Consider the following 25,687-nt stretch of genomic DNA (forward strand, 5'->3'; position numbering starts at 1 on the left):
GATTGTCAATGAAATATGTAACTTGCAGTGCAAAAAATACTAATGCAGAAAAATATTTTAAGTAATTGTTTATAGAACAGTTGATGCATTATTTTCTTTTTATTAAAAGGTAAAATAATAAATTGGGCACAGATCACAAAAAATGGGATGCTAAGTATCCTGAAATAATATGTAGCTATGCTATCTTACCATTTCAAGAAAAGATGTCCCAGCTGAGAACCTCTACAGGCAATGCATGTGCTGAGATCTACGTGCTGTGCTGTGAGGCTCTGTGCTCACACACTTGTAACTACATCTGCAGTACAAAGCAGTGAGCTCTGCACTGTGGAACAGTGGGGACTAATGATTATTACGTTTGGTAAATCGGGATATCCCCTCGGTGTACAAGAGTACAAGGACAGGTCACTCTGTATGGGGCCAAAAAGCAAGCACTCATGGAGTGTAAGATTGACAGTGAGGACAATTCCTATAAGCAGTTACATGCTAGGGAGAACATCCAAAAGGCTCCTGATATTCCTTTGACAAAATTCTGCACCTGTTTGTTTTATTGAGGAACCAAATGATTACAGGCAAGCATGGTACAGATATGTGCAGTACACATAGCTTCACTCTTCCTTTACTGTATACTTTCCTTTAACTTCAGTGTGTGACAGTTCCCTGATGATTTGAAAGAAAAAAATATTATTAGAAGAAGAAACTTACCATAAATATGACAATGAGGATAAGACAGATCCCTACTATTATTAGGAAAGGGATTAAGTAGTACTCCAAAGGAAGACTGAACTCTGGGATTAACACAACATGGCCACTGTGGGGAGGAAGAGATAACACTTTCTAAATTAATGAGAATTTAATGAACAAGTTGAAGAACAAATACAATAAAAAAACCCAAAAGATTGTCATTAGACACACTACAGGAATCCTACCTGTGCACAACAACATAGAAAATACAGTCCATACCCACACAATATAAAGCCAATTAAGTAAAAGGATAAAACTGTTTTTTGAGTTAAAACTATTTACTGACCTCAATCAAATCTAGAGAAACTAGGAAAACCACCTCATGGCTGCTTTGACAGCAGAATGAAAAAAATATAACATGACTATCAAAAGATACAGTGAAATCATTCTTATTTACTAAAGCATGACAGGTTGCTCTCAGGCACAAGATTTCACCTGGAACACCTACAACCTCTGTCATCATAACATCCTATTTTAAGGCCACAAATATTCAAAAGAGACAATGATCTAATGCAAGGAGTAACACAGCTGCATGTGAGTTAACCTACCCTTTTTCGTAAGTAAACTCCTCTTTAAGAGAATTAGCTGACGTCTCACCAATAAAGACAGAAGGAATGTCAATCTTCTTTAAAATCTCAACTGTATAAAAAAAAGCAGGAAAATAAAACTATTATTACATGGACAATCTATGGGTACTCAATATATACAACCTGAACATTATGAGGCTATCACAACAGGAAGACATATAGTGACATAGAGACCAATGGACATGCATGTTACAGCTTTACTTCATGTAAGTACTATTATTTTTCCTACACAATTTCTAGGGAATTTATTGCAGGTAGAAAAATCAAAATTCCTAATGGAATAGTTAAAGGGAGCATAAAACCAAAATATGTTGACAGAAGAGGATCATAATTTTAACCAGAACACCATTCTTTACTCATATTCAAGCAAATCACACAGTTCCATTGATTTCCAGAATTTCTGGAAACTTACATGATTTTGTGATCTGATTCTGTAAGTTTTAATTAATCTGTCTTCCCTCCTTTTCACCCCAAACATAAATAAACATACTGGAAACAACTGTGGCTAGATAAGGTCAAAAAGAAGAAAGAAGAAAATTAACAAGTCCCACATCTTTATTTCAGTCCCAAGAAACTGGATGAACTGTTGTCTTCTCTGTTTACCAGTGAAGGTAGTAATAAATGAAAACTTATTGAAAGATAAATCCCATATTCTAGAAAACCTTCTCCTCAGCTTCACTTTATACTGATTCTCCCCCTAATGCTTCGCATTTAAGGCTCAAAGTAACCTGAGTTGAGTCCATCTCAAAGCAGTCAGGTTCCCCAAGGCAAAAGCACACATGGCTGAACAGTACCTCACACTATGAGGTCTGTGTTTGTTGCGGACTTGTTCTACATTTTGGTTACTCAGTGAAATCTGAAAATAAGATTCACATGGGTTGAGAATTCATTAAACCCCCTTTCACGTAACTGCCTGAGCTACTCAGCTCCCATTTAGTTTGTCAAAGTTCATTCCTACTTTACCCAATGGCATTTCCACTGGAAAAAAATTTATTTTCCTCTTATTTTCCTATTCCATATTGAACAAGTTGAAAAACTGGACAAAATAAAGAAATGCCACAAAGAAAGCAGTAACAGCACTAGAAACACAAAGCTCATACCACAGAACAAACCCAACATTCTGACTAGATTTCAAGATGTTCTGAACATATTCACTCCATGAAGGTTAAAACTGGAACAGCTAACACAAGAACCAAATAGTAAATGGTGCATCGGTCTTTAAATACTTTTTTTCCAACTGAAAAACTGCAAGTAAGTGCACATGATATACTAGAATCCATTTGTCCAGAGAACAGGAAGATGTACCTAACAGTGCAACAACAAACTGGAATGACTATCATGGATGAACTTCATGATCTTAAAAGTTTTTTCCACCCTAAAGGGTTCTATGATTCTAAATACTAAAATGTCATATTATAAAGGGTTCCATGATTCTAAATACTAAAATATCATATTATAAAGTTTTTCCTTCCAAATGTGAGTTTTCTACTTTTCCTATATTTCTACTTAATTAACAACACACCAGCTATTTTCCACATCAGTAATATAAATCTAGCCCAGAACACCTGAACTAAAATTTGAAGGAAAATTAAAAGAAACATTCAGAGAAGGCACAAGTCAATGTATTTGTTCCTATGCAAATATCTCCTGTTACTAAATGTTAAAAGCAGGAGGATTTCTCTGGGTTTTTTGTTTAGTTTGGTTGTGGTTTTTGTTTTTGTGGTGGTGGTTTTGTGGTTGAGGTTTTGAGGGGGTTTTGGTGGTGCTGCTGTTTCCAGTCGGTGAAATGATATTCAAACAGGAGAGAAGAAGTGATACCTGTACTTACTGTCGTTGGATCCCATGCTTATGAGGTCATCAGAATCAACATTGTGAACTATAGCTGCCTTGTATCCAGCTCTCTGGGCATTTAAGACCTGTAAGCCACACAAAATACTTACTGGAAAGAATATTGCTTCCAAATACAGTGACTGTGAAAGTCTGCTTTCTGAGATAAGGTACACTTTGACAAAGTGATTAATATGAACATAATTTGCACTTATAAACCAAGTGTCACCTTTCAAAGCAAAATTGTATCATTATTCTTATACTCATGTAGTTATTTTTTTAGAAAGCCATTTTAATATTGTCTGCAGACAGACTATCTATATATATTAAAAATAGAATTTAAAACTTTCTATGGGTAGTTAAAAACATTTGATTGCAATTGAAAATAAAGGCACTAACTTACTTTGGTAATCTAGAAATTACCACTTGATAGTTCATGAAGTCAGATGAGCAGTATCTTTTCTGTGCTTTAGAGATGGGGAATATCTCACCTGAAAGCCTGGGTATAAGAAGCTTTCTCATGGAGAAGTGCAAAATTATAACTACAGGTACAAAATTATTAACATCCTGTGTACCAGTTACATTACTAATACAGACTCCCCTTTTCATCAATACAATGAAAATCCAAGGTCCATGTAAATGGCATTTACTGCAGTGACTATTACCAACATAAACTTAGCTAAATTACAACTGTTCATCTTGGATATTGCTTTTACTGCATCCGCCACAGTATAAAAAACTCATTGCAAGCTGCAAAAAGCACTTAGAGCACCTTGAGAAACTTTTGGTTTCATCCCAACAACATTGATTCTCTTCCCATATTGCTAATGACTATATTTCAAACATCAGAACAATGTTACTGGAAAATGCAGAATAGACACCTTGAGAAATCCCAATATTACAAAAAAACAAAACAAAAAAAAAAAGTAAATCCATTTAAGATGTTAACATACATGCATGGTTGGGAGTTTGGCCAATATTGCATCACCCCAGAGAATAGCCATAGTGCATACATAAAGAAATCAAGAAAAAACTATGTACCTGCACTTGTCATTTTCAACATAAAACAGAAAGAGAGAGACAACTTTCAATTTTTGTTAAAATATGCATTCTGTCGGTCAAGTAGTTGATGGGTAATCCAGCTCACATCTCAGCACACATGCCACTTTCTGGCAGAAACTTTAAGGGAAAATGCTGTACTATGCATGCAATTATACAATGCAATACTGCAGGAGTATTAACAATATACTAAAGATGTGGATTCGCTGGGCACAAAGTATGCAGATACCCATGCTCACCTTGGAAATGCTGATCCACTTGCTACTTTGCTCTTTGTCTAACAAGAAATGAGTGGGAACCCCCTTTCCTATCAACATACGGAATATAAAACGTAACCAAAAATTCTTACATACAGAGCTCCAGTGACATAATCCATAAAGGACTGACTATGGAGACCTCTCAACGGCAATGCAGAAGTCTTCCAAATTCAGACTTGTTCCTTTAACCATGTCTCCAGAAGCAATACTGTCCCGTCAGTGTATGGACAACAATTAGACAGACAAAGAGGACATGGAACAAAAGGCAAGTAGCCATTTGTCCCCCTTTCTTTTCCCACTGAGCCATATGCACACGCGGTGGCAGGATCCCCAGGACAGGCTATGTGCCATTCCCAAGTCTGATGTGAAGGCAGATTACATGCAGTGAACCTGCCTCTGCAGGTGCAATCTACAGTCTACGTAGAATTTATATGTTTCAATTACCACATAACTGAACTTACCACACAGCAGCAAAAGCAAATCCAGCTGAATCTCTTTTCAGTTCACGAAAGTGAACAACAAATTGAAGAGCCCTGCTTTTCTTAAGACATCCTTAGCTGCCCCATTGTATCAGGTTAATTTCCAAGAAAACCACAGTCAAACACAAGTCATTCTAATTTTGCATTTTTAAAATCATAGAATGTTAAGGGTTGGAAGGGACCTTAAAGATCAAGTGGCTGGAGCATGTCCAGAGAAGGGAATGGAACTGGGGAAGGGTCTGAAGCACAAGGAGTGGCTGAGGGAGCTTGGGGGCTCAGCCTGGAGAAAAGGAGGTTCACAGGTGACCTTCTCACTCTCTACAACTCTGACAGGAGGGTACAGCCAGGTGGGAGTAGGGCTCTTGTCCCAGGCAACCATCAGTAACACCAGGGGACACAGTCTTAAGCTGTGCCAGAGGACATGAGGAAGAATTTCTTCACAGAAAGGGTGGTAAAACATTGGAAGGGGCTGCCCAGGGAGGTGGTAGTCTCCATCCCTGAAGATGTTTAATGAAAGACTGGACACGGCACTCAGTGCTCGGGTGTAGTTGACATAATGGTGTTTAGTCACAGGTAGGTTATTGGCTGGACTTGGTGAGCTCTGCTTTATCTGTCTGGAGACAATAAAATTCTCTCTCCCCTTCGTATCAGTATCTATTCCACTGTTAGTGACAGATATTTTTCTGAAGCACCTCTGAAACAGAGGGTGAGGGGAAATCAAATCTTACCTTGACATCAAAGTTGCACTCCAGCCTTCGGATTAACACAATAAAAGCACCAGAGGAGTTGTCTCTCAGAGGAGGTGGCGCTATAGGCTCACATGCATTCTCTGGTTTGGAATTTATTAGAAATCCCTAGAAAACAGGAGCAGAAACAGAAGCTTCATTTCTCTTTAACAAAAGGGGGTTGATAGGCAAGTATATGGAAAGAAAACTGCACATTTTCATACAATAGCTAAACAAATTCTTATTATCAGCTCAGTCCTATACCATAGCAAGATTTCTGCTACTTCCCTGATTACGTATTTTGATTCATCAGAATCTTTATGTCTGTAAAGAATTAGAAAGTTTGAAAGAAAATACAGTTTTTCTAATCCCATCATACTCAGACTTTGCAGTGTAACGCAAGATACAATAAGATGGCATATACTACATTAATATAGTGTAACTATTATTCAAAGACATATGGAGGCTAATCAAGAAATCAGAAGTACAATGGCCTAAGAAGCACCAACACAAACTCAGAACTCACCAATTAACAACAGAACACAAGCAAAGTTCCATGTATGACCCCAGCACCGACCTAGCATACAAAATAGTTGGTTTGCTGTGATAAGAAAAGATCACTCAATAAGCTACAGCTGAAAGCTTCACAGAAGTAGGAAATTCTGGCAATATCGACTTTGAAGCAATCTTTCAGTTGTTTTTAGGTGGCTGAGCTCTCCACCACTGAAAATGTCGAAGTAGAAACTCTCATAACCTCACACTTTACATCTGCTGAAAACTTCTACAGCTTCTCTCACAGGAAGCACGCTCACCTGAATATGGGATGTGCCGGCATGAGTTCCACTCCCCAATGCTGCGACTTCAAGGCTGACTACTCCCTTCAGCCCTCCTCCCCAGTGCCAGAACTACTCCGTACTGCCACACACAACAGTGCCAGTAGCACACGAGGCACATTGTACAGCACTGCCTGTCCAAACTCTGAAGGGAGTGGGCTGGCCCTTTTCCCCTTGGTAGAATGGGCTTGCTTCCTTGGTCAGCTCTCTAGATCACCTGAGAAGGAGCTTCTTGATTAGCTAGCTTAATGTTAGTTAATTAACTATTAGGTTGCTTTTAACTAGTCTCCCCTTTGTTAAGTCTCTTCACAACATATTGTGATACCAAACTACAGAAAAATCCAGACTGGACACCCAGAGAAGTTTTGCCTACCCTTCACATGAAATACCCTCTCTAACACTAATGCAGCAGAACAGCATTTTACAGAGGAATATTCCTACCAGACTTGCAAATTATCATATAGCTAAAGAGAGGTAAATTGCAAAAAAAAAAAAAAAAAAAAAAAAAAATGTAAGTAGTGTGTTTCATGCAAATAAAGATCATGAGAACTTGCACTGCTGTGGGCTGAAGAAATTACTGCTACATGTCTAGATATACCCTAAGCTTTCAGTTTTCACCGACAGCTTTAGATAGAGATGTCATCAGCTGTTTAGAAATATATATAATAAATACATAATTGCATATCAATGTACAAGTTAACTGTCAGTTTAAATATATAGAATATGTGTAAGTTTTTATATACAGTTTATATACACAAACATAATACACATACACAAATATGTATGATAGTCTATATATACACAGCGTATATTTATATGAACCATCAGTTTAAACGTACTTTTAATTCTTTATATATAATCTTATACTTTAAAAATATGTTATTCATAAAGTTTAATTAAAACATAGAGAAGAAATTTTGTTTTGAGGAATTTAGTTTTGCAATAATATAATTTTTGGCAGAGAGGCTGCACCAGCAATCTTGTTCTTTGCCAAGTTCATGGTGACAGGGACAACACTACAAAGTCTGTAACAATCTAAAGCAATAACCACTGAAAATTTTAAACTGAGTTGCTGACAGCCAAATGTAGGTTGCTAAGGTTCCCCAATTCATACAGCACACACTGCTGGACTCACTGCACATGGCTCCATGCAAAGTCTTTTCTCGACTTTAACTAGGCTGGCCCTTGGGGAACCAACTGCATTCTATGGAGAGGTTTTACATGAATCACACAACACCGTGTTACAGATCAAGAAATGCATCTACAGAAGCCAAAGGCCAGCTATGATTGGACCATCTTGTCCTTAATGCTACCATACATTCTTAACTGTCTATAATCGAGGAACTATTTAACTGAGGAGTACTTACATTTATGCTTTGGTACCAGTTACCATAGAATCTGACAGATTGTGTTTTACAACTTGCATACTAATAAATCTTCATCACAAGCATTGAAAGAGTATACCATTTGCATCCTATTGTAACAAATATCATAGCAATTTTTAAAAGTAATTAAAACCTTAATGCAAAGAAAAAGTTTTAGTATAATATTCAGGTCTAAAACTCCATTTCTACACATGTGATGACATCTACCTTAATTAAGACACAGAGCTCTCTAACAGTTAAAAAGGTCAGAATCAAAGCTCCTTACATCTATTTTCGGTGTATTAAATTGGCTCACTACTTGGGTAAATCACTTAATCACCCCCTGATTCTCCATATAGTCAGTAAACAACTACACAGCTTTAACACACCTTCTCCCCATGATAACAGCCACTGGACATGGAAACGAAGCCTTCTTGAGGGGAACTGCAGAGAAATTCCTGAGTTACAGGAATTCTCACAGTACTTCATTACCCTTTGGGATTAAAAGGGCAACGTGAAAATAAAGAGTGATCCACCCTTTTACCTTAACACCAGCTTCTTTTTTTTGCATAGTGGTTACTCTCAACACTGCAACATTAATAATGCTGCAGAGGCAGTTTTGGGGCCATACAGCTACAGACAGACGTAACACAAAAGCAACTCCCTGCCCTCACGGGCTATTAATGGTCTCCATAGGGGTGTATATACAAACTCCCCTTCTCCAGAATTTGCAAGGTGGTCTGCCTAAATTTTTGTATACGAATTCTAAGCTGTAAAAGCATATAGATCTCAGTCATAAACCCTCATACAATGTTCAAAGGGACAGCAAGACAAATAAATCACAGCCGCATGACTGATTCCATGTAGCCACTTCCACAGCAAAAAAAAGTAAGGAAGCCTGAACTTCCCACAAGCCCTAAACTGCCTGGATGGCCAGACACAACCACCTTTCTCGCAGACAAGTGTTTCAATTGCCGGAGTGGAAGAGAAAATACATTTTATCCAAAATGAACAAACTTACTGACTGTACAAATGTGACTCTAAAGGAAACAAATGGTTCCTGTCACTGCAGAGCACCTCAGGTCAGGCAGCCAGAAAGAAGGAGCATGCCCCTTGGTGCTGAACTCGGCACAACACACCAAAAAGCATCAGCTGCGTAATCTCAGCAACAAACAGCCTCAGAGAATGTGAAGACTACAACTGAACTGGATATTCATCTGGCTTTTAAGTACTTTTCTAAGCAACAGGACTACGACACCAGTTCACAGTGTTAACATCACCATATGTAGTTTATTTTTAAACAATTTAGTTTCTACCTCCTCTATCTTACATTACAGAGATAAAAGGAATAAAAGCCTTCACACCAGTTACTACTGCCACCAGTATGTCTGGACAGCTACTACCTTAGCAGAACCCAGAAAGAGCAGAATGTGCCTTATCATCACTGTCTAAGGAAGATACATTTATTTAACCTCTCACAGTTCCTTCCCATTTTCCTTTCAACTTAATCTCTCTCCTGTTAATTTCACTCAGTCCACCTACACATCTTCCTGTGTTCAAAGTGAAGGTACTGACCACACTACAGACATGAAAAGTAATTATCCTGCTGCACAAAACATTCTTGCTGCTGCATTTCAGAAGACATTGGGTCTTCAGAATTTCTAATCCAGCACAAAATAATGATACAGCCTAACCTGTATTCCCATGGCCATATCCATCTTGGACAGTTTTTGCACATTAATCATCTTGCATGAAGTCAATATAGTTTTTCCCTTTCCAGTTCCATTAACATCTGCAAACCTTTACATCTTACTTCTGTCTTCTCTAATCCTAGGTGCATTTTACAATTTCATATAGTATAAATACTTACATGTTTTTCCATGTCAATGAAAATGGGATTAAGAAAACTTAGAAAAAATTTTTTTGCTAACTCAATAGATGATCACTAGGTGAGCACTTTCTAAATGCCTTCTCTTGACAGTATTATGATCGCTTCTCAAGTCACAGCCCAGCATCCCTAGCGCAACATGATGCTATTTCAAGAAGACACTCTAACAGAAAAGTAACAAAAACATACATGTGTATCTGCATTTTCCCCACTTATTGATACAGAGTAAAATAAAAGAGCACTAGTGCAGCCCATCCCTGAAGGGGCACTGGAAGAATGGCCGGACCTTCTCATCTGCTATGGGGTATGGACTGCAATTGAAATGAAACCACGTAAGGAGAGGGTACAGGACCAATTACAACCCCTGCCCCTGGCCCCAGGGCTGGGCACAACGCACAGGCACCATGGCAGAGCTGCAGCCCCTGACCGTCTCTATTCAGCAGCTTGAGAAATGCAACAAGAGGAGCGAACTGACAACAGTTGTAACTTCCCAAAAAACAGAGCTACAATTGCTTTACACAGCATAAAATGTGGGCCACACGTAAGGAAATCTCTCTTGCCTTGCCACCCTTCACAACATGAAAGGGCTTGCCAAAATATGACTGTATGGAGACAATGAATCTTCCAAATACATTTTTCAAAAAATTGTATCAGAACAAAATTAAGTCTGGCATCTGCTGATTCCAGTGCAAGGTAACTGACACCATGTATCAGTATTGCCATCAAAACAGAAACAACAGCAGTCTACCAAACTTACCTTAAATTTCCATTATTTACCTATTTTTAATTAATTCGTTAAAAATTTTCAACAAATTCTCCTTAAGTAGACAAAGACTACCAAAATCCTCTTCTTAGGAAAAGAATCTGCCTATTCACAGGCAACATCTGTTTGCACATTTGTTTTGTTTGAGCAGCTGATTAATAATTTCTGTCCTTATTTTTCCTTGAACTACATTCCTTTAATTTTTATCTTTTCTAGCTTATGGAGGAAACATTCAGCAGATACAGTTCTCTCTATATATATTCAACATTCAAATTCAATCTAGCACTTCCCAATCAAATCTGTCATTATCCCGAACCCTTTGTGCCCCACACTGGGTGCCAAAAAGGATTGTGGGGGTTTTACCCCATCCAGTCCTCAAGCCCCGTGCAGCTGCTCACTCACTCCCCCACCAGCAGGATCAGGGAGAGAATGGGAAGGGTAGAAGCTAAAGAACTTGTGGGTTGAGATAAAGACAGTTTAATAGGAAAAGCAAAAGCCACACACACAAGCAAAGGAAAACAAAGAATTCATTCACTGCTTCCCACAGGCAGGCAGGTGTTCAGCCACCTCCAGGAGAGCAGGGCCCCATCACACACAACAGTGACTTGGGAAGACAAACACCATACTCAAAAGTCCCCTCCTTTCTCTTCTCCCCACTTTATATACTGAGCATGATGTCATACGGTCTGGAATATCCCTTTGATCCTTTTGGGTCCTCTGTCCTGGCTGTGTCTTCTCCCAGACTCCCATGCACTCCCAACTTCCTCACCAGTGTGGCAGTAGGAGGAACAGAAAAGACCTTGGCTCTGTATAATCAGCAACAACAAAATCATCTCTATATTATCACCTGTGTTCAGCACAAACCCAAAACACAGCTCCATACCAGACACTGAGAAGAAAATAAACTCTAGCCCAGCTTATACCAGCACAAGATATATATATATATATATATAGATATATATGTTTACCTTCAAGCCTTCTGCTGGCAGTCTGTAGCCAAATCTAGCAGGTAGATCATCAAAAGTCTGGGTTCCATTTTCAAGGTTATACTAAGAGAAAAAATTTTTTAAAAAAATTAGGTTTCCAGCAAGACAGAAATAGTTAACAAGTATAAACAAAACCAAACAACACTGTGTATTTTTTTAGATTAAAACATTTATCAGACATAGGACATCCTGTGACCACGTCAATGAAATCACAAAATTGTTTATTCCACCTATTTCTACTCACATGGTAACATCATTCTTTTCTTATCTAGCTGTCAAAACAAGAAAGTAAGTAACAGATATTTTGTTGAATTATTTATATGGTAAATTTTTCTTTCTACTGCCTAAAATTCAAATACCATCATATCAGCAGAACAGAAACTACTAACAAACCAAGCGAGCAAAAATCTGAAGAGCTGGGACATTTGGATGTGGAGTTTTCATTGGATGGTGGTGGTGGGTGTTTTGCCCTGAATTCATTGGTGTACAGGGAAGAACAGCTTTTAAGAGGTGCTTCACTGTAGACAAAGAATAGCCTCCCTATGCCATCCCTTCCCAATTCCCTGCTATACATTCGGATTAGTAGCTGAAAAGTATCTCTTTGGTTTTGTTTTATAATAACTATGAGCTTTCATTTTAAAACAGAAAAATACTGTAAAAGACCTCAAATCTGTGGAAGCTTTGTTCCCCCTTTCTTTGTTCATCTTCTCTGGCTGTATAACATGCCTGACCAATGCAGAATTCACACAAAAAAAAGTGCTAAGCGTATGTATGGTATATTTTTTCATTAAAAAAAAGTGTTTCCTGCAAAAGTTGTGAACTCTACAGTTAACTGACTTGAACGTGCATCAGCTGTTTAATTAAACAGTTTAGCGAGTCAGAAGTGTTTGTCTATTCATCATATCATCCAGCTGTCACACAGAACAGCCACGTAAGGATCGTGTTTGCTCCAGAGGGATGTTTCCTACAAGCCAGGCTTAGACAAGGGAGCTCAAATTATAGTTCAGAGAAAAACAGTGCCATGATTTATCTGAAGTCTTCCAAAGGAGCAACATTTTGAAGGAGCCTTCTTCCCACAAACTTTGAGGGGAAAGAGGCAGGAATGGAGCCAAATTTCAAGGAAGCTTCTTTGTTCTGTGTAACCAATGTGCTCCACACAACCTCTCCTCTTGACCTTCCACCACAGAGAGCACCAGTGCACCACCTTCTTCCATCCACCTTCTTCAAAATGTCCTGAGCTCGTGCTACTGTCAGTTTTCCCTTGAATCACTTGGCAAGCCCCCACTTAAGCCAGGAGTTCATCACAAACCTATTTCTTTTTACCCTTTTCTACAAAATAACCAATCCTGTCTCACATGCACATAACAGCACTTTACACAGACATGACCCTTTGAGGCTGCAACTATACGAGAACACAGAAGCATAAAACCACTCCCAAATTAAAAGGGAAAAGAACTTCTTTCCTTGGCAAACCCAAAACTCTGGAAAGAGTTTTGCTAACAAAGGGATAATCATTAAACCGTGAAATCTCTCAAGACTGTAAGTGATCTGTACACCAGCAATTCCATGTGACACAGCGCAAACATTCCCTCTTCTGAGCATCTCTTAAGCATTCCACTGGCTTCTTTGTATAGAAGTTTAGTGTCTAGTTCATCTCTTCATTTCTGCCTTCAAGATATTCTCACAATAAATCTGCAACTTCCAAATATCCAAGAAGAAAAGACACTTTGTTTTTACATGGAATTATTTTAGAATACTACACGCAAAAGCTTAAGTAGAAAAAAAAAAAAAATCAAACTAAACTTCCAAAATGCCCTATTTTTCTTTTTTGATGTTGGGGTGGGTTGTTTCTTTTGCTTTAAATAACTTTTCTAAGAGAGGAAGAAGCAAGAACAAAAGTTAAGCTTTTATGAAAAGAGGAAGCACAGGCTTGGTGACAGAGAAAAGGGAGGAAAGGGAAATTGTGTTTACCGTAGGAAGACAGTTTAAAATTTCACAATAAAATGGTGGTGTCAGTGCCATAATAAAGCAATTATCTATTTGCATTGTTTCTTTATATTGTTTCTACAAGAAGCATTTATACAATAGTAACAACCTGAGAATCCAAATAACACGCTTTAGTTTTCATCAACCCCACTTTACCGCAAACTTTTAAGTATTTTTATTTTAATATTTGTCTCCTAGAGTTTGTCACTCTGTTCTCCAAAACTGGTATGACATTAACAACTCTTCTCCATATCACTGGAACAAGCAGCCTACAGTAATTAGGTTTAATTATTTCAGTAGCTTAAGCTCTATCCTACAAAGACATTTATAACTTTCTCCTTAAGATGCCACAATATATTGAATTGGTAATAAACAGCACAGCAACAGCTTTTACCACTGATCTGTGTTCATTATAATGTTTATTAACGTCATCATTTCAAATTCTACACACCCAAAAATTACTTTCCTTAATGACAGCAGGTATCTTCAGCTACTTAAAAATTACATCTAGGTGTAATATACACAAAAACTCTTACTGACAAGGCCTCCAGCACACACAAATAAATTACACTAGCCATAGAAGATAATTTATTTATTTTCAGTAACCCTAGAAAATAGCACCCATCACCAAAACTTAAACTGCTGTCTAAACCAAAGCATGGAATTCTTTTAACAGGGTTATAACAGTCTACGGGACATCTGGTCAGAGTGGACCTTTGTAAATGACTATGGGAATTAGGTGCTTTCACTGTCATGGTACCTGACAAACCATCTGTAAACCCATTTGAAAATGTACAACTTATTGTTTATTGAAGTAAACTGTTAAGGCAATTCCATTCCAAGCAACCTGATACAGCATTTATTCTATTAACTGATTCATTAATAGAATAGTTGAAGAGATGATTCAATTTTATAGAGATTTTATCCATTTAGAAAAATATTATTATACTTACTGCTAAAATATCTGCCTCCACAGGTAAAAGATTCAGGAAGGCAAATAACTGCACAGTCACAATAGTGTATATCTGAGTGGCAGACAACATCAGCATTCCTATTGACAACAGCATATTTTATTCAATACCTGCAAAAAAAGAATCAGAGTCAAAGCACACAGCAAATACTTTCCTGTGTCATTTTACGGGACTCTTGATCACTTAAAACTTTTCTGCTAAAGAAGTGTGCAAAATGTTATTCAATGTATACCTCGAGAAACAAATAATCTTAGTTATTATGATTACTTTAGAAGTTCCTTTTGCTAGAAGCATGTAACCTCCATGGGAGGGACTGCATGCATAAACTACAAAAATTTTAAGAACAAGACTTCAAAAGGCTTTAGGCACCACAAACCAATGCAAGGGGTACAAAGGGATGAACATTCTACATTATACTAATCATCCTTAGACACATTTTAAACTTCCCTTCTTCTAGCATAAATCCAAATCAGCAAAATTCCTGATGTACCTGGAATAATTCCACTAAAAGTACGTATTCCAAATATACACTTGCAAAAGCAATGTGATACCAAGTTTAAGAAAAACCAGTTCTATCAACCTCCAAGAAACTCAGAGACGCTCCAATGTGACACATGCCTTGGGCAGCAGCTCTGATCTCCTGGAAAGCATGTGCATTTTTGAGAACTTTAAAAACAAGTGACATAACTATTATGTAAAATTTGCTTAGGTGCACTTCCCAAGCTCATGACTTTAAAAGGAAGTAAATTCTGCTTTGCTAATAAATGTACAACAAAACCAGGAGCAAACCCCAACAGCTTGTGTCGGAAAATGGAGGGGGCTTTTTTCCTAACAGATTAGATTGTGCTTTTAGATTGCTCATTTATCATTCGTCAGTTTAAAAAAAAAAAAAAAAAAAAAAGCGGGGAGAGGGGTTACGAGAACAAAACCAAACATTTTAATACTTTTCCTTTGCCAAGGATTTTTTTAAAATGTATTAAATAAACAAAGGACCTGAATGCCTTCCTCGTATGAGCAATGACATTGCACTCTTACTTAAGTCATTGGGAGTAACAAAATACCCTCAAAACAAAATCCCAAGAAACAAACAAAACAAGAACAAAACAAAAGGACACCAAACATTTGCATGAACAGAACTTTGAACTCCCCCTCAAATTCAATACGTGCATTAGCTACAATGGTTAATAGATTTCATTCCATTATGCTTAGGGTCATACTTGTGTTTGAAACCACAGAATTTGTCCCATCAAATACAACACAAATATTATAAAGACAGAATGTTTGAATTCTAAACATTTCTATTCTTTCTTGCACAGAAAAATCTAACACAACATAATACACCCCAGTACTGCTGTTCAGAGACTCGGTGCTCTCTGAAATGAATTACAGATTACTTTCCACTCGTCTCTTCCAAACAATTATTCTTCTGGCTTCAATGAGAGTCCTGATCTAGATCACAAACATGATTCATGGTGAAATGTAATTTCTGTGACTGATTAAGTCTGTGAAAGACCAATTTCCGCCACACTTACTACAGGACCTGCAAACCTGTGCTCTCACAATTCATGAACAACATGGCGCAAATTTGCAACATCCACTCAGTATCATGTTTAACGTAGTAAGAAATGGTGTTTCTGCAAACTTTTATCTCAAATGTTCAATACCATGTGTCCATAGGCATTTCATCCAATGCGGAGCTTTCAGTTCATAACACAAACACAAGGTAATTTCATAGTCTGCACTCAGAGGTAAAAATTCCACTAGCAAAATTGTAAAGTCAAGCATCCAAAACCAGTTGCAGCAACGGGTGAGAAGGTGAGATTTAGCCTCCATTTGTGCTGTCGAGAAATGCAATCTGAACTGGAGGAATGGTTAGCTGACAAAAGGATAGAGACTTTCAGAGAGCAAAGACTTGGGAGGTGGGAAAGAATCCTAGCAAGATGCCCAAATTTCTCCTCCATTTCCCATGAGCTACATGTAGAGGCTTCTATCCTATTGGATGTTCCCAAAATACAGGATGGATTACTTCCATGCCTCTCTTCCCCTAAAAAAATTAAACTAGCATTTGTTCTCTCTTACATCTTTACTGACTTTACCCTTTCACTTTCTTTTCCCCAGATGTTATATTCTATCATCTTTATTTCATTAAAGCAGAATTCCCACCAATGCAGCTTCACCAAAGTGCCAGTTTAAGATATTTTGGATCATTTATTAACAGCCTTTCCATCTACAGCACTCTAGAGACAACAATTACTGTTCATCTCTCTATCATGCTCCTACAATCTGCCCATCCTACCGAGTTCAGCTGGCCAGATTAAGCAACACAAGCTCAAAGAGAAAAAGACTTGGTGGGATTCTGTGCTGTGATCCACCTGGATGGACAACAGCCTTTGTCTGCTGGACACAGTCTTAAAAGAGAATGACAGAGAACTCTTTCACATAGAAAGTTTATTCTATTTAAAGTTTATTATTTAACAGAACTTCTAATGGAGGTAATGCATTTTAGTGCTTGAACTACTACTTTTTTGGTTTTCTTTGACAAGGACTACCTAAACAATAAAAACTCCTTAGGACAATTTTCCATTTCTATTCCATGGTCTATTGCAGCCTCCCCCAACTAGCCTCTTGCTTACTGCTTTGGCACAGAGTAAGAGAGCTGCATATACCTAACCATTATTAATTCCTAGAAAGTCCCTGCCACCAAGAACAGCCCCATGAGAATGGTGGCAGTCATTGTAAGTGCCCAGCAGCCAGGAAGAACCTCCAGCTGAGTGCTCGCTTCTAAAAGCCACAACCCAGCACCACAGAGCAGGGCCTCTGCACCCAGGTGTCACTACTGACCATCCCTGTCTGTACTGCTGCTATGGGCACAATGCAGTCTGGAGACGCACAACAATCAGCTGTCCACAGAGGAACTTCAGATTTCTCTCCTGCTGAGCTACAACATGACTGTGGACAAGCAACCTCTTTAAGAACACAGAAAGCACAAAGTATCTTATTCCTTTATAAAAGCTCACACCTAAACATGATCAGCTAGAAAACCCAACATTCAGAATTTAAAATATACACGATCAAGTACACCTCATACTCAAGGGGTACAAACAAGCACCAATGAAGTGTTACATTCAGCAGGCAATCTAACCCCTTTCACTACTGAATGTAAGAGAATTGTATGGTCCACAGATGGATGACTAAGTCTCTCTAGAGATTCTTCCAGTCTCAAAGTAGGATATTACTGGAAATTACACAAAATAGTTGCAACACAAAACAACAGAAATGGATCAATTTCTGATTTCAAGAAAGATGTAAGAATTAAAATAATTAACAGACAAGTTTTAAAAGTGGACAGTATGCGCTTAATAATATAATTATCCAAACTCCTCTAACTTCTTTTACTAGAGTAATTAAAAGTACTTCACAAACAACTCAATTAGGTCATCCAAAACGTTTGATGAAGCAATTTTTTGTCAAAAACCTCCAAATCGTGGCTTCTTATATAAATAGTTCCATGTGAACTTGTTTTCATTTGACTGTAGATATTTCTTCTGAAAACAGTCTGTTGACTTAACTGGAAATCATAGCCAACACTACTACTTTCTTCTTCAGAATCAAGAAACACCTAAGAATTCCGGTCCTGACCTATCCTTCATGGGTTTTCCAAGCAAAAAAGCATTGTCGCATGATGTGAAGTTCTCAACATTAAAGCAAACACCAGAGAGAAAGGTTTGATTTAAGCTAACATGAAGATAATTGGAATTCATTATTACTATTTAGAGAAAACAGCTGATACTTTCACAAACAGTTCTCATGATTCTAACTTGGTCAGAATCAGACATATAATGCTTTGTGAAATTTTCAACTGGTTCACAGAAATGAAGTTACACTCACAGGAAAGAAATGGTAGTGAGTTACAAAATTAATGAACTTTTATTACTAAATTAACATTTATCACCTTCTCTCATCAGCCTGCCCTAAAAAAGAGGACATCGGTGAAACTGGAAGGATAAAAGAACCATTGTTTCAAAAATACAGCCATTTTTACTATGACAGAAGCAACAATACACTTGAAGCTATCACAGCACTTTAACCAACAAAGTAAATCCAGCACAGAGAACAGCACTAAGAGAGCATTAAGCAAGGTTAGGAAATACCAGAATTAAAGTGGTGCTTGCAAACAACATGCATATACAGTGTAGTCTTCCCGGTCAAAGTTACATACACACAAATTCTTCTATGCTCAGGATCTGCTGCCTCAAATGCAAGCCAAAAAGCCTCACAATTCCTGAAATTCCATGGCTCTTTGGAAAGCATGCCCCCTCTCAGCTGAGGGAGGCAGCTCAAAGCACACAGAAATGCAGATGTGTGGAAAAGGACTACACTGCAAATAACATAAAATAAGTTAAACCTGACTGCAGTAACCTTCCGCACTTTACACCTGATTTGCCAGTGTGTAAAGACAAAGTTGTCCTTAACTTTGAGCATTTCTTCCCACTCTCCATGCTCGAACTCACAAACCAAACTGAGCCTGAGGTGCTGCACCCCTCTGTCACAGGACTGAACAGGACAGAAATGAGGAGGAGAAAATGTGGAGTGTGCTGGACCAGCATAGTTATGAGCAGTAAGACACCCCTGAAGTAAACACACTAAGCACATTTAAGATAGAGGTCACAAAGATGTTACACAGCTTGAGACATAGACAAGAACTTTCACAGCTTTTGGCAAATATTCACAAATCAGGCTTCACAAACCACACATAAAAATGAATTTTTCAGACATTTATATCTCAATCAACTTAAAATGTGTTTCAGAGCAGAATACAACACAAAGCAATTCCATGTTCATGTTTCAGCTCTCTCAGTAAAACAGCTTTTCCCTCCCACTTCTGAAAAAAACCAACAACTTGTACATCTGTATGAAACAAACTTAAACTCTATTATTTAAAAGCCAAATAATATTATAATCCTGACAGCAATCACAAAAAACCATATGAACATACAGAAACTTTGTGACAAATTCCAAATATTTTGGTAGATTGGGCTGCACCTTCCAAAATTTCATAAGCAGAAGAGGAACAAAAACTAGATAGCTAATAACAGTAAGTCTCACTCACATTCTCTAATCCCCTCATATCTGAATTCTTCCATTTTGATGCCATCATATCATTACTGACACAAATCTCCACCTCAGACCTATCACAAAACTGGACAGTGACGCACGCAAAGATCAGCATTGACACCTGTTAAGATGCAGGAACAATTCCTCTCCCTTAATTTTACCGTTTTTACTAAGAACTGGGCTTTCAGCCAGTCAGACTCCACACTACTCGTTATCCTGCAAACCTAACCAGCACCTCGGAGCACAGCCAGTCTCAACAATCATACACCCGGCAAAGACGAAACGCGCGAGCAGGGGTCGAGCTTCCACCGGGCCAGGAGCGACGCTCGGGGAGCTCTCCAGAGGCCTCCGCTCCGCTTTGCTCATCTCCCTCCCGCGGTCCCGGGCAGTGCCGGGACCGTGGCCGCTCCAGCTGGGCTCGGACCTGGCTGGGCCTAAGCCGCCCGCGGAACCGGGCCCCGCCTCACCACTCCAAGGGTGGAGGCGAATATTCGCTGCGCAATGGAGCACCAGGCCCGTAAGTGTTCAGCCGCCGCACAGCCTAAGCGCCCAGGGTGCCTAGCGGCCGCGCCCCAGTACTCACCTGCTGCCCGGGGGACCCACCCCGCGCTCACCTGCGGCCCGCAGCCCCGCGGTCCCTGGGCGGCCTAGGCCGACGCCATGGCGCCTTCCGTGCGATCGGCGCCCGCGCCGGAAGTCCCGCCCGCCGCCGCGGGCAGCGGCTCGGGACAACCCATTGGCCACAAGGGCCGTCGCTCAACTGCGGCGGGGCGGGCCTAACTCCGCTGGGGGGCGTGGCTCCGCATTGGCTCCCGCCCTGCCGCCAGGGGGCGCGCGGGGCCAAGGCGGAGCCCTCAGCACGCAGCAGCACGGGCGTAGGGATGTGTATGTGGAGTTCCTATGGCTGGAGGATGTCTTGTCTTAAATCCTAAAGCCAAACTCTCGGCCGAGAGAGGAGAAGACAACTAACCTGAGTGTAAGGACTCCCACCAGCTTCACAGGAACTTGTGCCTATTTCCCAGCCATAACATTACAAATATTTCCATGTAGATACATCTATGACAATTTTTAAGTTTGTAAATTGAAAAAACTTATGCTGGAACACACAGCATTTCACCTAGGAGTCTTATTGAAACTGCATCTGCATGTATGATTCTGTAATTTGTATTCAGAGTTTGAAGCTAAAACTTGACAACGTTTTAATAGTGTAATTTACTCCATATAAAGAAGCTGGCTTCAGTCACTGGGATAGCCTGTGTCTGTGACTGCCAGTCTTGCAGAAAACTGCAGCATTGTCTGAGCAAAAGCTAGTGCTTCCAGGTGTTAACAAAATGCAGTGATGGTTTTTTTTCCACTCACGTTTTCCAAACATTCTGTTCTAAAAAAACCTTCAAAAGTTGTTCAGCCTTTGTGTTTAACAAAATGAACTGTCTCTTAAAGGTAAAACAGTTATGAGACGTTGTTATACATAACTTGAATAACTTAGGGGGGTGTTGGTTGGTTGTTGTTGGCTTTATTTAACAAGGGACACGCATTTTGCTGTGGTTTCAGCACACCGGAGCAGCAGCGTCAGCGTCTGGATTACACAGCCAGATCTCCGCGTTACCGGGGCTGTATATGGAAGTGGGCTTGAACTGCTGCTTGAAGGTGGAATAACAGAATAATCAGGAAGGGAAGGAAACACAAAATCTGTTACCTCGCTTCAGCACAGCTCTGTAAGACAGAAGAATGGTTTCGCTGCAGCAACACGCACTTGGGGAGAGCCATCACTCGGTCCGTCCCCGGTACAACCCTTGCTCGCTCTCCCATAGCTTCCCGGGCAAGTCACAGCCTCGCTGCCCCAGGACACTCCCGACTGCCGGAGCTGCCGCGCCCCCAGGGCGGCCGCAGCCGCGTCCCCGCAGGCCCCGGCCCCGCGCAGGCGCCTGCGAGGCACCGCCCCTTCCGGCGGTGGTGGCCGAGCTGCGGCGATGCTGCTGATGCTGTCGGCGGAGCACCGGGCGCACCTGGGCTGTTTGCCGCGGGCCGGCGGCGGAGGTCGGGGCCGCGAGGGCTCCGCGGGCGGGAGGGAACCGAGCCGGGCCGGGGCTGCAGTGGGGTCTCTTCTCTCTCTCTATCTTTACAGCCATCGGCGAGCTGGGGCGCCTGGCACTGGAGCAGCTGCGGCGAGGAGCGGCACCGCGGGCCTGTGAGACCGCCGCCAGTGAGAGCGGGGTCGTAGGGAGCGGGGGGACCGGGCCGGGCCGTAGTGATTTCGCGGCAGGAGGGCGGGAATGCGGTGGGCTCTGCGCCGGCCACGAAGGACCCCCGAGTCCCCGGTGCACGGCGGTGCGGGGCCGAGGGAACGGGCCGGCGGCATGGAGCTCCAGCATCGCGGGGGTCGGTGCTTCGTGCCCGCTGTGGGGAGGGCTACAGAGATCTCTTTTCCGACCCAAAGCCTTCTCTGTACCATGCCATAAGACACTGGTTTGTGTTTTTCTTAGGTTTTTGCTTTTGATGGTTTGGTTTGAGAGGGTTTCTGACATGCTGTACATTATTATTTGAAGGGTGTGAAACTCTCTTTTTCTTTCCTAAACATATTTTGCACGTTAAGCATTGGATAAATTTGCAGCTTTGAGTCTCATTGCTGTGGCAGTTAGCAAGTAAAGCACTTTGTGCTTTCTTTAAAGGAAAGCTCAACATTGGCGTTGACACCATTCAGCACGGGGTAGAAGGACTAGTGTATCTTCTTACTGAGAGTTCCAAGCTTATGGCAAGTATACCTTTCCGTAAGGGGGGGAATACACTCAAGAGATGTCTTCTGAACACTTAGACCTCTAAAAATACTGATAAATGGGGAAAACATAGCTCAAAATTTTAATGACATGTATTGTTTTAATTTCAGAAAAAGATATCTCATGCTGTTGTATTATAGAAATATTGCATCTGCATATATAACTCTGGAATTTGTATTCAGTATCTGAAGTGAAAACTTGACAAATAGTGTAATTTACTACATATGGAGAAACTCACTTCAGGATTAAGCTCTAAATAATAAAACTCAAGCGAAGAGTTTGTTGTTCAGCTACTTTACAGGATGTGGGCTAGACTAGCCCCCTGGTCAGCATTCCTTGTCTTTGTCCAATGTGGGTTTGAGAGCTTTTTCAGCTCTTGGCATCAAAAGTTTGAGTGGGTATAAGCAAATACTAAAAGATTAGTAGTTGGACAATTACTGTTTCCATTGGAAAGATTTGTAACTATTGATATAGTAGAATATTTGAGCAATGACTACATGGAGAAGGGCTACAGAGACAAGGAATGCCAGATTAAACTCATGCTCCCAAGAGGAGGTGGGGAGGGGATGGAAATGGTGCAGAGCCTTTACTTGAAACAAGGACTCTTGACTGACGGGTTATAGTGCACTGTGGTAGAATGTGGTTGGTTACAGACTGTGTTTGTGGGGTGGTGCATTGGAGAGGTAAGATGGCATTTTCTGTGGAGTCAGTAACAGCTTTCCCAATGCTGCGTCAGGCTGCTGCAGTCAGCGCAAAGGCCGTGACCTGTGAAGCTTCTCCTGCCCTTGGGACAGGAGCGTGAACATTGTGCCTTGTGCTGCTCACATGCAGATGGCTGCTGGGTGTTTGTAGTCTGGTTATCAGTGGCACAGTAGCACCCTGACAAGTGGATTCATGCAGCATGTCCTGCCTTGTGACACAGCTGAGGTGCTCCCTCATGCTGTGTTTTGGCCTTCGATGTGAAGGCTTACATGTGAGGGGGTCGAATGTTCTTCTTTAAAAAAACTTCCTGAATCTCATGCAAATCTGCAGTAATACGTCAACATCTTTAAAACCTGGATATTTGTTTTGTCCAAGGTGTAGAATTGTACTTGGACATTCCTGCAGGAAAATAACTGCACCATAGCATATGTGATGTTTGGTTACAGTTTTACCTGGTTTTCAAGAAACAATAATTATATAGTTCCATATTAAGGCCTAAATTGTTATTTCTAGATTTCTGAGGTTGATTTCCAAGATTCCATTCATGTTTTGGGATTCTCAGATGAATTGAACAAATCCTTGCTCCAGCTATACCTTGACAACAGGAAAGAGATCAGGAGCATTCTTGGAGAGCTGGCACCAAGGCTTCCTAGCTACCACAGTCTGGAGTGGAGACTGGATGTGCAGGTGACTTCCCTGATGTTTTTAGTATTCCATAGTTTATTTCACTTTTTTTTAACATAATAAAAACCTGCTAAACAATGTAAAAATAATTGAGGCAGCAGTACTTCATGTATTTAAAACTGATATGACTTTGTTAGTGCCCCACAGCCAGTTGTGAGATAAACAGGATACGCAATGATGCAAAGTACTTGTTGCCTGATGAAAATTGAGTTCATGGCTCTATTGGTGTTTTTAACATATTAACATATACTAAACATATTTGGTCTTGATTATCACCTAATTTTCAGAAACATTATGAAAGCATTGATTAAAGTGGGTTAGTATTCCTTAATTTTAAAACACAATAGTAGCTTGTGTGTATCTTTAATGTGTATGAAAAGGGTTTCTGAACAGTCCTTCAGGCAGGTTCTACAAACCTGATGAGAACTGTTAAGTACAAACATTGATAACCATCAATCATTTCCCTGTTCCCATCCCACTGAACCCCTCCTGCAGCTTGCAAGCAGAAGTCTGAGACAACAGATCAAGCCTGCTGTGACTATGAAGCTACATCTTAACCAAAATGAAGATCAAACTGCCCAGGTGTTGCAAACTGACCCTGCTACCCTTCTCCACCTTATCCAGCAACTGGAGCAGGCGTTGGGGGAGATGAAGATGAACCACTGCAGAAGAATAGTGCGCAACATGAAATAAACTTGATTCCTCTCTGCTCTCTTACTAAGCAGTTTGTGAAACAACTCAGAACACTGCTCATAAATAACATTTTGAGGAAAAACAAACATCTGGATCAGATGAACTGCTTTCCTGTGCCAGGATCTTGAGCCAGTATTTACCGGCCGAATGTCTTCGGCTGCCAACTTTGCACATCTGCCTGAGACAAGATGGGTAATTGGATTTGCTTTACTTGCAAATTTAGGCCTTCAGTATGCTATGCTGAGAATTTCTGTAGCTCTAAACTAGTATAGTTCTGCTTAAGCTTTCCTACATCAAGTAGAACTCTCATTATTACATGAAGCTGTACATTGATTGTTACATTTACGAAGTAATTTTTTCCCTTTTTGCTTCTGCTTTGAAATTTTTTTTAACCCCTGTACTGCACAGGAACGTTTCAGAACGTTTCTCCCACCTAGACTTAGGTGTGTGTGAGAGTCCACGTGGGACTGCTTCTGAGGATTCAGTCAGGGTGAGGGCTCATGTTACACTGCTGCTCTACCCTGCTCTGGTGTAGCTGAGCTGTCACTCCCATTAGCAGAGCCTGCTGTGACCCCATGAGGCAGCTGATGCTTTCTGCAGGCCACTGGGCTGGCAAACTGGTTATACATGAAGGTGATCTGAAAATCTGCAAAAGCGAAGTAATGGGTGAAGAGGCAGGTTAAGAATAGCATTAACTTGTGCTGACTGGTCTTTGTGCTGTGATGCCACAGTTTGTGTTCCCCTGTTTGAGTAGTCATAATGGCACGACCAGCTATTGCAACAGAAATTATGCTTTTCCATTGTTAAAAAAATGTCTAATAAAGATTATGTCAAAAGCTACTTTTCAGTTGTATCCTAATGCAGTATTTTGCAGCTTTTTTGAGTATAACTAGTTTTACTAATCAATGTTTTTGTGTCACTACTGAGGGTGCACCATAGCATACAGATTCTACAATAACTGTATTTACTGTCTTTCATGGAAATACCATAAACTTCTTTATTTACTGTGTTTTTACATTCACAAATGCATTCTTTTCTTTCTGTTTTGAATTTTTATAGCTGTGAGAGGTATTATTTCAAATCAAGTGTTTTAAGAAAAGTCAGTTCTCTAGAACATGGACTTGCCTATTCTCCAATTGCTGTGTGCAGCATGGTGATGGTGTAAACAAATTGAAGTTCCTCTCATATGTGAATCAGTAAAGTGTTTCTTTTACCATTGTTGTGGTTTGACACTGGCCAAATACCAGGCACCC

General features: G+C 40.2%; 2 protein-coding genes across 3 annotated transcripts in view; one reads left to right on the forward strand and one right to left on the reverse strand.

The window, feature by feature from the left end:
* The window catches only part of RNF13 (ring finger protein 13), a 30,204-nt gene extending 9,909 nt beyond the window's left edge, over positions 1-20,295 (reverse strand). The window contains exons 1-7 of one of the 2 annotated variants that reach the window (XM_032119522.1): positions 20,196-20,295; positions 14,449-14,576; positions 11,492-11,572; positions 5,679-5,804; positions 3,157-3,244; positions 1,290-1,380; positions 703-808 (exon numbers count right to left, since the gene is read on the reverse strand). In XM_032119522.1, the coding sequence (XP_031975413.1) occupies positions 703-808; positions 1,290-1,380; positions 3,157-3,244; positions 5,679-5,804; positions 11,492-11,572; positions 14,449-14,562 (606 nt within the window). In that variant the 5' untranslated portion in view covers positions 14,563-14,576; positions 20,196-20,295. Of the gene's footprint in view, positions 1-702; positions 809-1,289; positions 1,381-3,156; positions 3,245-5,678; positions 5,805-11,491; positions 11,573-14,448; positions 14,577-20,164 lie in introns of both variants that reach the window. The other variant, XM_032119523.1, reaches the window with a different exon arrangement.
* A 1,219-nt stretch (positions 20,296-21,514) lies between these two features.
* Positions 21,515-25,647, forward strand: COMMD2 (COMM domain containing 2). The gene is made up of 5 exons (XM_032120006.1): positions 21,515-21,618; positions 21,707-21,784; positions 22,251-22,333; positions 23,571-23,744; positions 24,237-25,647. The coding sequence occupies exons 1-5, from the start codon at positions 21,552-21,554 to the stop codon at positions 24,432-24,434; spliced, it is 600 nt and encodes a 199-aa protein (XP_031975897.1). The 5' UTR covers positions 21,515-21,551; the 3' UTR covers positions 24,435-25,647.
* Positions 25,648-25,687: the final 40 nt, after the last annotated feature.

Source organism: Corvus moneduloides, chromosome 10 (genome assembly GCF_009650955.1).
Source record: "Corvus moneduloides isolate bCorMon1 chromosome 10, bCorMon1.pri, whole genome shotgun sequence".
NCBI lineage: Eukaryota > Metazoa > Chordata > Aves > Passeriformes > Corvidae > Corvus > Corvus moneduloides.

Bases quoted from the DNA above. Each gene is read 5' to 3' on its own strand.
- COMMD2 (XM_032120006.1), top strand. From the start codon at position 21,552: ATGCTGCTGATGCTGTCGGCGGAGCACCGGGCGCACCTGGGCTGTTTG. The intron at 22,334-23,570 runs GCAAGTATACCT...TGTTATTTCTAG, and splicing joins CTGAGAGTTCCAAGCTTATG to ATTTCTGAGGTTGATTTCCA. The intron at 23,745-24,236 runs GTGACTTCCCTG...CCCCTCCTGCAG, and splicing joins AGTGGAGACTGGATGTGCAG to CTTGCAAGCAGAAGTCTGAG.